Raw genomic sequence first — 17,162 nt, 5'->3', positions numbered from 1 at the left:
AAATTCACCTTTCAGCAGGACAATAACCTAAAACACAAGGCCAAATATACACTGGAGTTGCTTACCAAGAAGACATTGAATGTTCCTGAGTGACCTAGTTACAGTTCTGACTTAAATCGGCATAAAAATCTATGGTAAGACTTCAAAATGGCGGTCTAGCCATGATCAACAATCAACTTGACAGAGCATTAAGAATTCTTTAAAGAATAATGTGCAAATGTTTTACAATCCGGGTGTCAAAAGATCTTAGAGACTTACACAGAAAGACTGAGCTGTAATCTCTGCCAAAGGTGATTCTAACATGTATTGAATATTTATGTAAATTAGATATTTCTGTATTTCATTTTCAATTAATTTGCTAAAATTTCTAAACACATTTTCACTTCATCATTATGCGGTATTGTGCGTAGATGGGGAGAAAAAAAATCGATTTTATCAAATTTTCAATCAGGGTGTAACAACAAAATGTAGAATAAATCAAAGGTTATTGAAGGAACTGTATGAGTATTTTATTTTTAAGTTGTGGGAATGTGTTCCATATAAAACAGCTCAACATCTCAACTCCCCAGTGAATTAACATTATACCTACGTTTTCAGTAGAAATGCGCTTTTACCACATGTACCCTAATGATTTGCATGATACTGAAAGAAATGATGCATGGTTTGTTGTAAGGTAGACCTACTGTAATTTTATATTTGTATTAGCGGGGTAATCATACATAAAAGTGTATGGACATATTATATAAATAGAAATGTATTCCCGATAACTCTATTCAGTGACAATAAGCCCTTAGGATCTGTGTTTGAATGGCCCTGTTATGTAGCCCTATGGGCTATGGGTGATGGGCGACAGGTTCAACGTGCAGGTCAGACAGAGAGTTGTAAGGCTGAGGTGTCCCTGTTCCAGGTCATGAGGGTGGCGACAGGTTCAACGTGCAGGTCAGACAGAGAGTTGTAAGGCTGAGGTGTCCCTGTTCCATGTCATGAGGGTGGCGACAGGTTCAACGTGCAGGTCAGACAGAGAGTTGTAAGGCTGAGGTGTCCCTGTTCCATGTCATGAGGGTGGCGACAGGTTCAACGTGCAGGTCAGACAGAGAGTTGTAAGGCTGAGGTGTCCCTGTTCCAGGTCATGAGGGTGGCGACAGGTTCAACGCGCAGGTCAGACAGAGAGTTGTAAGGCTGAGGTGTCCCTGTTCCAGGTCATGAGGGTGGCGACAGGTTCAACGTGCAGGTCAGACAGAGAGTTGTAAGGCTGAGGTGTCCCTGTTCCATGTCATGAGGGTGGCGACAGGTTCAACGTGCAGGTCAGACAGAGAGTTGTAAGGCTGAGGTGTCCCTGTTCCATGTCATGAGGGTGGCGACAGGTTCAACGTGCAGGTCAGACAGAGAGTTGTAAGGCTGAGGTGTCCCTGTTCCATGTCATGAGGGTGGCGACAGGTTCAACGTGCAGGTCAGACAGAGAGTTGTAAGGCTGAGGTGTCCCTGTTCCATGTCATGAGGGTGGCGACAGGTTCAACGTGCAGGTCAGACAGAGAGTTGTAAGGCTGAGGTGTCCCTGTTCCATGTCATGAGGGTGGCGACAGGTTCAACGTGCAGGTCAGACAGAGAGTTGTAAGGCTGAGGTGTCCCTGTTCCATGTCATGAGGGTGGCGACAGGTTCAACGTGCAGGTCAGACAGAGAGTTGTAAGGCTGAGGTGTCCCTGTTCCATGTCATGAGGGTGGCGACAGGTTCAACGTGCAGGTCAGACAGAGAGTTGTAAGGCTGAGGTGTCCCTGTTCCATGTCATGAGGGTGGCGACAGGTTCAACGTGCAGGTCAGACAGAGAGTTGTAAGGCTGAGGTGTCCCTGTTCCATGTCATGAGGGTGGCGACAGGTTCAACGTGCAGGTCAGACAGAGAGTTGTAAGGCTGAGGTGTCCCTGTTCCAGGTCATGAGGGTGGCGACAGGTTCAACGTGCAGGTCAGACAGAGAGTTGTAAGGCTGAGGTGTCCCTGTTCCAGGTCATGAGGGTGGCGACAGGTTCAACGTGCAGGTCAGACAGAGAGTTGTAAGGCTGAGGTGTCCCTGTTCCATGTCATGAGGGTGGCGACAGGTTCAACGTGCAGGTCAGACAGAGAGTTGTAAGGCTGAGGTGTCCCTGTTCCAGGTCATGAGGGTGGCGACAGGTTCAACGTGCAGGTCAGACAGAGAGTTGTAAGGCTGAGGTGTCCCTGTTCCATGTCATGAGGGTGGCGACAGGTTCAACGTGCAGGTCAGACAGAGAGTTGTAAGGCTGAGGTGTCCCTGTTCCATGTCATGAGGGTCTAAGGCTGCGTTTACACAGGGAGATCAATTCTGATATTTTTCACACTACTTGGTCTTTTGACCAATCACATCACATCAAGACAGATAGAGCTGCTTCTTGGCTCCTGGAAGATGATACTGTGATCTGTTCTCCCACTCTCAGTGGCTTGTATTCATGACCAGCGAGCATCCCTTGATTAAAAAAAGTATAAAATAATAGCCAATCAGCCTTGAGCTAAACTGAGCGAGCTCAACTGTGAATGGTGCTGGTGCACCAAAAAAAGGGAAGCCAGTTTGGATTTGGCATCACACCTATCACATTGAGAGCGTACATCATTGACAGAAGAAACTTGAATTGTTGCACCACGTTGTGTTGTCCTCTGGTGGCTGGCTAGTTAGCTAGCTAAAATGGTCCCTTTCCTAAATGAGCCATGGATGGAGATAGAGATTTGGACTTGAAGTTTTACTTAATTTTCCGTACTGGCCAATGATTATAATGGCGATTCTGATCCAACCATTAATTCATACATTTTTGTGCGCCTGGCCTGAGAGGTTTGAAGTTCAATATGTAGCTAGATGTACAAGGCTAATTTTAACTAGCTAACGTTAACCATGAATGGAAGTTAGGCTAGCGAACAAGCATTTTAGCCAGGTAGCCTTGGACAACAAAAAATAAAAGTGTGTACTGTATGACAGAGTGATAGACCGTTTCATCAACACGAAAGAGAGGAGAATGGCATTGGTGTTTCTCTACAAGTAGGGTGCGTCAACATGTTTTTTCTTCATGCACAAACGCGCGCACACAGAAATCAGAACCATGGACAGCCACATCATATTTAGCTTACGTTGATTGGACTAAATTGTTTTTGGTATATTTTAGTTGTCACTTTATTAGACTAAGCAGAAGTGATTTGAAGATGTTTAATTTTAAATGGAATAGTGGAGGCAGCTCCTGTTTGTTTTTTTGCGACTTGTGGTAACTCTCCGTGGTTCTAAATCAATAGTTGTTCAATTGTCTTAAAGGTGGGAATCATTAACTGGCTTGACCATATTGTAGGTCATGTAACTGTCTGTTACATACAATATGCTTTGTGGACTCACCTGACAGAGGTTGCTCTCTGGTTTTGTAAAGAAAGGAAGGTGTGGTGGAATTTATTCTGCACTGTGTCTACTTAATCTCTTGGCCTTTAGGCCATTATATCACGATCGCAAGGCATATGGACAGGTCATAGAGCAAACAATGCAATAGGCTAGGTTATTATATGGCTTTTTTTGGCTTCCACAGTGATTTTACCCACACACCGCTACTGCCTGTGATATCAGAGCCGTTTGGTTATAAAGCACACAGGTCAATAACCTAGAATAGAGGCAATGTTCAGCACAGCCCAATGACTGGTAACAAACCCACCGGGCCTTTCGATAGTAGGTCGTTGAACTATCTGAAGCAATAGCAGATCATCGTTGTAGATTTACTCTCTTCATGTGTTTTCCAAGGAAAAACAGAAAAGCTGACCAAGCACTCCTCCTTCCCATTTTGTCTTACATTCTTGCACTTTCTTGTGAGGTTAAAATGTTTCCTTTCTAGCTCACTTTTTATTTCTTGACCTAAAAGTACGGAATAATGGTGACTACTACGCCAACCTTCTTTAAATCAAACAGGGAGGGGAGTGACGGGGCTGATGTCCAGGTGGGCAGTGCAGGGGGGTGTACAGGACAGTTATTCATATGCATGGTCAGCACTAGTGCAATCTGGCATGTCAGCATCTCACCCACTTGCAGTCAGAACCCTCCAGCCATAAAGTGTTTGCATATTTAGTGTGTCTATTTGAAGGTATTACGGTCTGGCACTATTTAATGTAGACTGGAGTCACATTTGGAGCGATCAGTGGTTATATGGATCTGTGCGTGTGTATCTATGCAGTATTAGGGTGGTACAGTAATCGTGAGAGTAATAGGAGGCCAGACAGGTAGACCCACGCTTCTTAATTAGAGCTTATAGGCAGGGGGGCTGGGGTGAGGATGGAGGTCTATGGGGATACCCCAAATCACCGTAATGTCTATAAGACATTAGACATAGTTGTATGAGTCATCATTAAAACACAGCCCAGAATTGAGGATTTTTTTCCTTGTTTTGGTGCCGAGGGCAGCTCAAGACTATTGACCCCCAGATGAACACCGTGGAACACTCTGGATCAGCCTTTAATATTACCTCTCTGAAAGCTTTGGATATCAGTTCCCTTTCGGCACAGATCTAGGAGAAGCTATGTTAGAGGAAATGTAAAACTGACCTCAGCATGTAAGAGCCTTGTCATCCTACACTTATAGGCAGTTCTAGGATCAGTTTGTATAACCCATGGTGTATCGTTGCCTGTGTGCTCCGCAAGATTACTGTGAGACAATGCGACCCCAGCCCGGGGGTCGGCCAGAGGGGAGGAGCTCTGAGTGACTTAGTGGGGTTTACTGACAGGGGTGATGTTATCCTCTGGAGCCTGGCCGGCTATATGAATCACTGTGCTGCTGAGGCCAGGAGGCCACTGGTAGAGCCTCACATAGGGCTCTGGGAACAGTAGATCAGAGACCAGGCTGAGACGGGCTGCTGAGACAGGAGAGAGGAGAGGAAGCGGCAGAGAGAGGGGGCAAGGCAAGAGAGAGGAGAGAAACACAGGAGGAAGGGGAGAAGATAAGAGTGAGGAGAAACACAATCCATGGGGATAGAGGGGAGAAAAGAGAGATGGAAGAGCATGTAGCAGTAAGGGTAGAGTACAGGAAGAAGAGCGAGGAAAGGAACAGGTGGGGGAGAAAGGGGGAATGCAAAAAAAAGTGGAGCGGGGAGTAACACATGAGGAAGAAAGGGGAGAGGGGTGGAACAGGGGAGAAACATGGAGGGAGAGCGGTGGAACAGGGGAGAAACATGGAGGGAGAGGGGTGGAACAGGGGAGAAACATGGAGGGAGAGGGGTGGAACAGGGGAGAAACATGGAGGGAGAGGGGTGGAACAGGGGAGAAACATGGAGGGAGAGGGGTGGAACAGGGGAGAAACATGGAGGGAGAGGGGTGGAACAGGGGAGAAACATGGAGGGAAAGGGGTGGAACAGGGGAGAAACATGGAGGGAGAGGGGGGATCATGTAATCATGTAATCTACATGATTGAACAGTCACAGAGATTCTGCCTTGTTTGTAGGCACTGACTTTGTGCTCTTTGATTTCTCAGCTCTTAGGTTTTATGAAGCTATGACCGATTATAACCCAAAGTCATACAAACAAGCAACTCCTCTGGCATTATTGCACCTGCACATTACATTGGAAAACCCAGTGCTGACTGGAGAAATTCACCATTTTACATACACACTGCCCCCTACTGGACACTGGACAGTGTGGTAAAAACACAAACAAACATGCACACACACTAATCTGCATGCGCAGACAACATAATTCACACACAGACAGATACAGCATGACACCCTGCCCACCTACACACAGGCACAAAGTGTTCCGGACCCAACGTAGTCACATTAATGACAGTAGTAGTGGGAGTAAAGACATCGGGAAGTGATCACTCCCTGTGTCTCTCAGACAGACTGACAGACTAACAGACAGACAGACAGACAGACAGACAGAGACAAACAAACAAACATTGGATGCGGAGAGGTACTTCCTAGTACTGCTTCCTATGCAATGATGCAATGACAGAGTTGCCACTGGGTTACTGTGAGACAATGCGACCCCAGCCCGGTGGCTCTCTGGCTCTAACTGGTGCCAATGCTTTAATAGTGAGGATGAATCTTCTTTGTTTTCTCATGTAACGGATGTAAATGGCTAGCTTAGTTAGCGGTGCGCACTAAATTGCGTTTCAATCGGTGACGTCACTTGCTCTGAGACATTGAAGTAGTAGTTCCCCTTGCTCTGCAAGAGCTGCGGTTTTTATGGAGCGATGGGTAACGATGCTTCGTGAGTGACCGTTGTTGATGTGTGCAGAGGGTCCCTGGTTCGCGCCCGGGTACGGGCGAGGGGACGGTCTAAAGTTATACTGTTAAACTCATGTCAAGCTTAAGGAAGGCTATTCTTTCCATCCAGTCCAAAATAGAATTATTATTCCTAAGTTGCACTGAGAAATTGTCTCATGATTCATTGTTTTGGGCTTCTTCTCTTCTTAGAGGGCTTCTCTATGAGCTCCTGACCGTGCTGTGAACTCTCTATGATGCATACACACAGAGACAGAGCGAGAGAGCTCTGATAACACCCACTAAATGGCCTATTCTCCAACAGTACAGTAGACTTTCTCTAACAGTGACCTCTTGATCCTCTTCACTTGAGCAGAGCAGCTTCAAACCATCCCACACGGTCTGGCCCCATACGGTAATAAAACTCAATCTTTGCTCAAATGCATGTAATGCCTGACAATTTTCAAAAAATGCATGGCAGTGACATCTAGTCTACAGGGTGGCCAAAGTGGTTCCTAATTCAGCTTCTTAAATTACTCTTTAGATATTGAAGATCCTTTTTTTGGCCACCAAGCCAAAACTTTGGCAGTGATATATATACACATCTGGGAAATTCATCTCCTTGTGACAGGGGGAATGGAAGCTTGTTGTGTGCAACATTTCTAGTCTGTCTATCTGTGGGTAACAAGGATGACGTGTTAAGCTCAACCTGCTCAGTTTTTCACCACAAAACACCAGAAAAATTGCAAAAAGAGTAAAACCAGTTCATCTGCTTTTACACGATGATTTGACTATTAGATGTTCAATGTTTATTTTCAAATAAATATTAAAAAAGGAATAGTTTTAAATATTCCACGTGTATCCTAGAAAAAAATCTTTAAATATCTGTTTTAAATGTATTTTCTTCAGTTTGGGGATGTTGGATGTGTAAAACCCTCTTTGCTCTGAGATGTCTATAGATAGTAAGTTCTATTTTCTCTGCGAGTGTGCTGCTGCAGTCCTGTCCCCTTGATGTAGAGTTTGATGGTTCCTCTCCCTCTGATTTCCTTTCCTATCCGATTCTTTCTTCTCCTTTCATTTCCTATCATATCCTATCCTGTCCTTTCCGTTCCTTTCATCTCTTGTCCAGTCCTGGCCTTTCCTCCCTGAGTTGTATGTCTCTAGCCCAGCTAGATCAGCCAGTCAGGTATGAGAACAGCAGGTGCTGTGGAGTCCAGAGGCTGCATACAGGAAGTGGGAGATTTCCTGGAATGTGCCTTTTCCCCCACAGTGGAGCAATAACAGCACTGCACTTCTCCTGTTTTTGTCCTGCTCCACTCCACGCTGCTGATCCCTGTCCTGGTTCTGTGGCAGAGAGACAGAGGGGAGGATGGGGGAGAGTGATGTGGGTCCCCAAGAGGGAAGGCTGGAGGCCGGGTATCCAGGGGTCAAGCCAGGGGGAGAGCTGACCTCTCTGTCCAGTACCCCAGTCTGTGCTGTGTATTTAACGCATCAGATCTCAGGAAGAACAGTACCCCTCCTCCGGAACCTCAGATAAACAAACGTCCTTTTCCACAGACTTGCTCTGGACTATAATATCTGTTGGCGCAGCAGTAGGATCTTAGTACTGTCAATCAAAATTATTTATCATCCCAATGCAGCTGACACAGTACAAACAGTGTCTTATTTAATCTGAACAGTGCAGCTGGGAAATTCCACTGTAACAGAGTGACACTGAGACTGATTTTTCACTTTAAAATGTATGTCAAACTAAAACCAATGATTTCAAATTTAAACAAACCATAAAACTCTGTGCACAAGGAATACTTTTAACAATTTCCACAGACAATTTTACAAAAACACATTTACTTGAAGAACAGAACAGGTTTGTGCTGTTTTTCTGTTAACATTCTCTTGACATACATTTTAAAGTGAAAAATGTTTAGTCTCAGTGTCACTCCGTTATCATAGAAATTCCCAGCAGCAAACTGCATCCATTGCACCATAGATCTTAGCCCTCTCTCTCTGCATCCCAAACCAACTCCTTGTGAAATGGAAGATGTGTCCTCATCGGTCCAGTTAATCTGAGCCGTGTCTGTCACCGGGGGCAAACTACCTGCCATCCACAACACCTACAGCACCCGTTGTCACATGAAGGCCAAAAAGATCATCAAGGACAACAACCACCCGAGCCACTGCCTGTTCACCCCGCTACCATCCAGAAGGTGAGGTCAGTACAGGTGCATCAAAGCTGGGACCGAGAGTCTGAAAAACAGCTTCTACCTCAAGGCCATCAGACTGTTAAACAGCCATTACTAACACAGAGAGGCTGCTGCCTACATACAGGCTTAAAATCATTGGCCACTTTACTAAATGGATCACTAGTCACTTTAATAATGCTTACATATGTTACATTACTCATATCATACTGTATTTTATACCATCTATTGCATCTTGCCTATGCCGCTCGGTCATCGCTCATCCATATATTTATATATACATATTCTTATTCCATCCCTCTAGATTTGTGTGTATTAGGTAGTTGTTGTTGGATTACTTGTTAGATATTACTGCACTGTCAGAACTAGAAGCACAAGCATTTCGCTACACTCGCATTAACATCTGCTAACCATGTGTATGTGACAAATAACATTTGATTTGTTTCGATTTGAACTCCTTGTGAAATGGAAGATGTGTCCTCATTGGTCCAGTTGATCTGAGCCGTGTCTGTCACTTTGACAGAAGGAGTGTTGTGAGCAGAAGGATCACATCATTCCCCTCTGAGAGCAACACAACTGTCCCCAGGGGAGGGCCAGGGGTCACAACTGTCTCCAGGGGAGAGCCAGAGGTCACAACCTTTCCCACTGCCTGTCGATGCTTCCCAGACCTGAGGATGGTGTGTCAGGCCAGCCTGGGAACTGGCCTCCAGACAGGGTACACAGGGCTTCCCTGGACCCCTGACCCTCCAGACAGGCAGCCTTTGGGCCCTGGCCCCACCTGCAGCCACCCTGAACTAGGCTGTTTGGGGACCAGTAACGTCATGGCTGGTACCGACTGACACTTTGTGTGACGTTGTGTGTGATGCTGTGTGACGTGTGTTGCATGGGCCAGTGTATGAGAGTCAGAGGACATGGGCCACGGCATGACCAGCCTACTCTCCCACAGAGAGAAACCCCTCACAGGGCTCCCATTGTCCTCTAGCAGCCTAGTCCTATTAGTACAGTACATGGCTCACTCAGTGCATTGTGTGGCTGAAGTTATTACAAGAGACATACTACTATCGATCATCCTAATAGCTTCATAAAACTCTCCAAATATTTGACCACCTACTTTCAATCTCTCCACTGACTCACACAAGTGGTTGACTACGTGTGCAAACACATACACAGTGGAACAGTTGTTCACTATTCTCCCACACATACACTATTCACATAAACAATACACAGTAGTGACTGCATGGCCAGCCTTCCTTGCATTTTCTCACTCTAGTCTAACTCGGACAATCTGGCTTAAAGGTCCAATGCAGACATTTTCATCTCAATATCAAATCATTTCTGGGTAACAATTAATAACCGTACTGTGATTTGTTTTCAATGAAAATGGTCAAATAAACAAAAATAGCTTCTTAACGAAGATACATTTCTAAAGCAAGAATTTTGCTAGGACTGTCTGGGGTAGGGAAAAAACTGAAAGCTAGCTGTTATTGGTTTTGAACTGCCTTTCTTATTTGCTTAGTTAAGGAAAGGTTAAATAACAACTAATTAACCTCCTGGGGATGTCACCAGGCAGGCCAAAACTCCCTTCCATAAAAACAGGCTGAAATTTGAGGTTGATCGTTTCAAACAGCTTTACACTAAAAGGGCATTATCATCATTTTAACAATTTCACAGTATTATTCCAAACTCAGTGTGTAAATATATATAAAACACAGGCAAACACATTTTTTTTTTACTTCGTTGGGCATTTAATCACAAGCATTTATGCGCAATTTCCATGAAAATCTCAGTAGTCGGTAAATTATTATTTTATGATTTTTCTGTATTTTGTCAGATTGTATGTCAAATGAAACATTTTAAGGGGAAAGGGGAATGAGGAGGGGTTATGGGGAGGACCGCGTGTGCAGTAGGCGGAGCTCAGCTAATCAACAGCGGGACGAAGGAAGAGGATGTTTTGAAAGACAGGAGGAGGAGGAGGATTCGAAAGCGGGGGGCAACACAAACAGAGCTGTGACTGATTGTGTGTGTGTGTGTGTGTGTGGTGGAGGAGAGCCTATTTTACAGAGCAGAACCGCGCCGTATGTTGCTGGGAACTGGAAACATTTCTTGCCTGGATGGACTGTTAGCATCATTTGATGAGAGAAGCGCTGACAATGAGATTCGCCTGGAAAGATAAAATGGTAAAAAGTTACTCCGTTTTCCGTGCTGCAGACTTTTGTTGATTTTGCGGGTTGAGAGTCAGCTTTTAGAGAGGCTGGGAAGGGAGAGGGTATTAGGCATGGGCAAGTAGTGCATAAAGGAAAGGAGGAGGGGATAGCGATAGGGATATATTTGAACATTTAGTTGTAATTATTTTCTCACCCTCGACGCCATCGTGGTGAACTTTAAATAGTCATAATGAATCTCTTGCGCGTAAACGTTTTGCGTAAAGACGCGCTCTGGAAATGTTACTTTGGCCTAATATGACAGTTCGTTTTTCGCTGAAGACAAAACACTTGTCTCTGAGCCGAGAGTGAGGCGATCTCTCTACCGGTCCTAGTCGTCCCTGAGGCGATCTCTCTACCGGTCCTAGTCGTCCCTGAGGCGATCTCTCTACCGGTCCTAGTTGCGTCTGGAGCAATCTGAGCACAAAGCCAACACCAACATAAGTCCAAAGACTTGACACCGTTGTTGTTACCTTGAGCGTATTCTTTTCACATATAGTTAATTAAACCAGTGTGTGTGATGTCAGTAGGGGGTTGAATACATACTGCTCCTATATTTTCCCGAGTTTAATAGTCTCTTCTGTAGTCTGCATCCCACCTCCGCTGGAATGCAACTTCCTTCCAAACTGGAGCCTGTCCAGCAAGTCTGAAATGTGAGTTTATATCTTGGGGTCATTTACTACACCTTGTAGTAACTAAATTCACAACTGTATCTTTCTCAGATTTGCAATTGTATTATAGGCCTTTTTAGATGGGTCCTTTTTAGAGGCTAAAATGTACCCTGTACGTAACTGTACATAACTTGTTTAATCTCTCTTTTTACAACTCAGCCCAGGGCCTTTGGTACACCATGTGCCCCAACTTGGTCTACAAAGCAGCTAGACTTTTAAACCTCTGTCTGAAAAACATTTCTGCCTGACACAAAAAATCAGTCTCTGTGCAAATACTGTGGACTCAGCAGGCTGGGCCAGTGAGCAGAAGGACCTCCTGATATTGTTTTGGGGTGGACTAGACTACATAACTCAGACTTAAGTATTTAACTCACAGAGAGGCAGCACTGTATGGGAAATTAATGGGAAATGCATACATGCTGGGCCATTTTTATCTCCTGCACTCAATTACTCCTCTGTGGCCTTCTTGCTCTCTCTCTCTCTCCATTTCTCTTTCCACCAGAGCCCATTGCCATCACACACTGTTTATCAGTGTCTGGCTGATTGTTTGGGGTGGGTTCCCTGCCTGGCACTGTGTGCTTTGTTTTTGATAGAACCCAAACAGCCACCTGCAACCGCCCCGGGCTAAGTGCCATTGGCCTTCAGAGCTGGCCATTGAGCCTGTTAACAGCAAGCCGTGACCTTTAACTCTAGCTGCCACCACTTTGTTTGGGGAGAGAATGGACTTTGTCCTGCTGTTGTGATGCTGGTGGAAAGTGAGTGTGAACTTGGCTGGAGTGTGCTGTCATCTAAACAGCTCCTCTTTATGGGTTTAAAATGAGCCCTGGTCGCCGTCACACTGGATGTGGCTCTGTTGCCTGCCTTCGTCCCTGACTGGGCATATTTTTGAATTTGAGAGGGTAAACTGCTGTTCTGTGCCTGTGTGCTCTGCATAACTGATGTGTCGCCAATACGGATTCAGAGCCAGAGAGTAGAGACTGCACAGTGAGGGGTACGGGTTGAGAGCTTTAACTTCCTCGTTGTCCAAATCACTAAGGACTTAAAATGGTCCACTCACGTGCACAGTCGTGAGAAATGCGCTACAGCTCCTCTTCTCCCTCAGGAAGTTAAAGATTTTACAGCCGCACCATTGAGAGCAACTTGACTGGCAGCATCACTGCTTGGTATGGCAACTGCACCGCCATCGATCGCATGGCGCTACAGAGGGTGGTGCGGACAGCCCAGTACATCACTGGGGCTGAGCTCCCTGCCATCCAGGACCTCTATATCAGGCAGTGTGGTAGGAAGGCCATGAAAATCATTATAAATTCTAGCCAGCCAAGCCATAGACTGTTCTCTCTGCTTCTGCACGGCAAGCACCACCGGTGTATCAAGTCTGACACCAACAGGCTCCTGAACAGCTTATATCCCCAAGCCATAATACTGCTAAATAGCTTAAGGAATGGCTGCACAGACTGAGTTGACCATTTTATTTGTGTACTGTCTCTATGCACACTCACAGGACTCTACACGCACACTGACACTCCAACACACACATAACATGCACACATTTGTACTGACTACGCAAACACACTCACATACAATCACCATTTACATTGCTGCAACTCAGTTTATCATATATCCTGATGCCTAGTCACCTTCCCCTAGTCACCTTCCACTATCAACACACCCTATTGAACACCTTTGGGATGAATTGGAACGCCGACTGCGAGCCAGGCCTGATCGCCCAACATCAATACCCGACCTTACTAATGCTCTTGTGGCTGAATGGAAGCAAGTGGAAAGCCCTCCCAGAAGAGTGGAGGCTGTTGTGGCAGCAAAGGGGGACCAACTCCACATTAATGCCCATGATTTTGGAATGAGATGTTTGACTAGCAGGTGTCCAAGGCACAGTCCATCACCACTAAGAGGTGCTACTGAAATTGTCTATGGTTATATTACTGAAATGATGGTGCAACACTAATCAAAATGATCTTATTTTAGAACAAATGCGCTTTCTCACTAGTCGGATAGCGGTCGCTGTCTGCGTTTCTGAAACATCACTGCACTGTTGAATTGGTGTTTTTTCCTAGACCATTACATTTACATTTAAGTCATTTAGCAGACGCTCTTATCCAGAGCGACTTACAAATTGGTGAATTCACCTTCTGACATCCAGTGGAACAGCCACTTTACAATAGTGCATCTAAGTCATTAAGGGGGGGGGGGTGAGAAGGATTACTTATCCTATCCTAGGTATTCCTTGAAGAGGTGGGGTTTCAGGTGTCTCCGGAAGGTGGTGATTGACTCCGCTGTCCTGGCGTCGTGAGGGAGTTTGTTCCACCATTGGGGGGCCAGAGCAGCGAACAGTTTTGACTTTGTTCCACCATTGGGGGGCCAGAGCAGCGAACAGTTTTGACTGGGCTGAGCGGGAACTGTACTTCCTCAATGGTAGGGAGGCGAGCAGGCCAGAGGTGGATGAACGCAGTGCCCTTGCTTGGGTGTAGGGCCTGATCAGAGCCTGGAGGTACTGCGGTGCCGTTCCCCTCACAGCTCCGTAGGCAAGCACCATGGTCTTGTAGCGGATGCGAGCTTCAACTGGAAGCCAGTGGAGAGAGCGGAGGAGCGGGGTGACGTGAGAGAACTTGGGAAGGTTGAACACCAGACGGGCTGCGGCGTTCTGGATGAGTTGTAGGGGTTTAATGGCACAGGCAGGGAGCCCAGCCAACAGCGAGTTGCAGTAATCCAGACGGAGATGACAAGTGCCTGGATTAGGACCTGCGCCGCTTCCTGTGTGAGGCAGGGTCGTACTCTGCGGATGTTGTAGAGCATGAACCTACAGGAACGGGCCACCGCCATGATGTTGGTTGAGAACGACAGGGTGTTGTCCAGGATCACGCCAAGGTTCTTAGCGCTCTGGGAGGAGGACACAATGGAGTTGTCAACCGTGATGGCGAGATCATGGAACGGGCAGTCCTTCCCCGGGAGGAAGAGCAGCTCCGTCTTGCCGATGTTCAGCTTGAGGTGGTGATCCGTCATCCACACTGATATGTCTGCCAGACATGCAGAGATGCGATTCGCCACCTGGTCATCAGAAGGGGAAAGGAGAAGATTAATTGTGTGTCGTCTGCATAGCAATGATAGGAGAGACCATGTGAGGTTATGACAGAGCCAAGTGACTTGGTGTATAGCGAGAATAGGAGAGGGCCTAGAACAGAGCCCTGGGGGACACCAGTGGTGAGAGCGCGTGGCGAGGAGACAGATTCTCGCCACGCCACCTGGTAGGAGCGACCTGTCAGGTAGGACGCAATCCAAGCGTGGGCCGCGCGGAGATGCCCAACTCGGAGAGGGTGGAGAGGAGGATCTGATGGTTCACAGTATCGAAGGCAGCCGATAGGTCTAGAAGGATGAGAGCAGAGGAGAGAGAGTTAGCTTTAGCAGTGCGGAGCGCCTCCGTGATGCAGAGAAGAGCAGTCTCAGTTGAATGACTAGTCTTGAAACCTGACTGATTTGGATCAAGAAGGTCATTCTGAGAGAGATAGAGGGAGAGCTGGCCAAGGACGGCACGTTCAAGAGTTTTGGAGAGAAAAGAAAGAAGGGATACTGGTCTGTAGTTGTTGACATCGGAGGGATCGAGTGTAGGTTTCTTCAGAAGGGGTGCAACTCTCGCTCTCTTGAAGACGGAAGGGACGACCATGTTGCTATGTGCATAATAACAAAGTTAAACAGCATATTGGGGTTGAGAACAATGCCGCGGAGGCAGCAGCAGAATGAGGAGATGGGAACAGACCTTGTCTTAATTGTCTAAGAAAAGTGAGGAGGAAACCCCAACTTAATTAGGTCTTTAATCAATAGCCTAACTGTTAAATGTGCCTGGTTTTATAAACTATCAATATATCTACAGAAATAAGACAGATCTTGCTTCTGCCTGTTTGAGTGTTTGTTTAATAACCTACTGATTCCGTAAGCACCAAGCCTCACACAACCACATGTCGGATAAGCAATTTCACAAATTCGGCTGTTATTAATCTTTGCTTTGATGTAATAAATGCTTTGTTGTTAGAACAGCCGGTCTGGTATTATTTATTATTTATTTATTATTTATTTTGTGTTTACAGCTTCCAAATTGTCAAATTATATTTATAATAATAACTCGAACTTGATCTCTTATTATAAGTCATTTCATTATCATTAGTAGGCTTCGTCTAGCAGCCTTGTATAACCACCATCAAGCTGTAGGCCAATGAGTGCATCCTGTTTAGTCTTAACACAGTAACTCATTTATGTCTATATTTCAATACTTATATAGGCTGCTGTATCAATCATTCATTCATGTCATCACATACCATCTGAGTCATTCATGATTTGAAATGCAATCAAGCATTTCTGTTTTAAAATAAAATTAAGCGACCCTTGAATAATTAGCGTAAACAATAAATAAACCGTTCCATTTCGGGAAATTGCATTCACGAAAGAATGCTGCTGTTTTTAATGTTTGCTGTCATGAAGGCTTTACAACAACAAAAAACATTACAGACTCTGGTACACTTCTCATTTATTTAGTGTTTACATTGTTCCAAACGATCACCAAAATGATATTGTAATCAAACAGCACCAGTTTCACAGCATTTGGTCTTTACCATATTTTTCTTGATTTTCAACTTCATGAGCAACCAGTAAACATTCCCCCGTTTCAAGTTGATTTGTGATGTCCTCTGCATCCATTTTGCTGTCACATGTGTTTGGACTTTATCACCATTTTTATTTGTGTGATTATGATAAGCTATAGGTCAGGCCTTATTGGTCACGTGCATGCGATGCATAGATGTGTTACAAAGAGAGCAAGGGGAAGGGAATGTTTTCCCTAAACAAATGAGGGATTTTGGTAACAGAACTTTTCAGTCAGAAATGACTGTAATTATGTTGCAGCTTCAGCAACATGGACATCGTGATAAACACTGAAGTTCTGTAGTGGTTGCTGCAGCATGGAGGGGAGCTAGACAACGGGTGCTCGTCACACAGTCACTTGCTGTCATATTTTTTAACACAATGCGGCAAGTCTGAGTACAATCAAATCAATTGCGTTTGGATTTCCTCTAGTAATTTGTGTGTCCTAATTATTTCATCAAACAGTGCGCTTAAAGCATCAGACAAGCTAAGTGCATATAGTTGATTTCAACACATAAGATGTCTATATATGGAAAAATACACATTTTTAAGTTTCGACCAATCCAGTGGTTAACTCCCTCCGCACATTTGGACTCATCAGACCAAAGAACAGATTTCCACCAATTTAATGTCCATTGCTTGAGTTTCTTGGACCAAGCAAGTCTCTTCTTATTATTGGTGTCCTTTAGTAGTGGTTGCTTTACAGCAATTTGAACATGAAGGCCTGATTTCACAGTTTCCTCTGAAAAGTTGATGTTGACATGTGTTTGTTACTGGAACTCTGTGAAGCATTTATTTGGGCTGCAATCTGACGTGCATTTAAGGCTAATGAACTTATCCTCTGCAGCAGCGCTAACTCTGGGTCTTCCTTTCTTGTGGAAGTCCTCATGAGAGCCAGTTTCATAGCGCTTGATGGATTTTGCGACTGCACTTCAAGATCTTTCAAAGTTCATTACATTTTCCGGATTGACTGACCTTCATGTCTTAAACTAATGATGGACTGTCGTTTCTCTTTGCTTATTTGAGCTGTTCTTGTCATAATATGGACTTAAAGCCCTATCTTTTGTATACCAACTCTACCTTGTCACAACACAACTGATTGGCTCAAACGCAATAACAAGGAAAGAAATTCCACAAATTAACTTTTAATAAGGCGCACCTGTTAATTGAAATGCATTCCAGGTGTCTAGCTCATGATGCTGGTTGAGAGAATGCCAAGA

At 45.2% G+C, this 17,162-nt stretch overlaps 1 protein-coding gene across 2 annotated transcripts in view; it reads left to right on the top strand.

Annotated features, from left to right (window-relative positions):
* The first annotated feature begins 10,390 nt into the window (after positions 1-10,390).
* Positions 10,391-17,162, top strand: part of LOC135556475 (ral guanine nucleotide dissociation stimulator-like 1) — a 36,989-nt gene continuing 30,217 nt past the window's right edge. For both annotated transcript variants that reach the window (XM_064989711.1, XM_064989710.1), the window contains exon 1: positions 10,391-10,600. In XM_064989711.1, coding sequence (XP_064845783.1) covers positions 10,556-10,600 — 45 coding nt within the window. In that variant the 5' untranslated portion in view covers positions 10,391-10,555. The remainder of the gene's footprint in view (positions 10,601-17,162) is intronic.

The sequence above is a fragment of the Oncorhynchus masou genome, chromosome 15 (genome assembly GCF_036934945.1).
Source record: "Oncorhynchus masou masou isolate Uvic2021 chromosome 15, UVic_Omas_1.1, whole genome shotgun sequence".
NCBI classification, from domain to species: domain Eukaryota; kingdom Metazoa; phylum Chordata; class Actinopteri; order Salmoniformes; family Salmonidae; genus Oncorhynchus; species Oncorhynchus masou.
The sequence above is the reverse complement of the archived record's forward strand: the minus strand, read 5'-3'. Positions and strand labels throughout refer to the sequence as shown.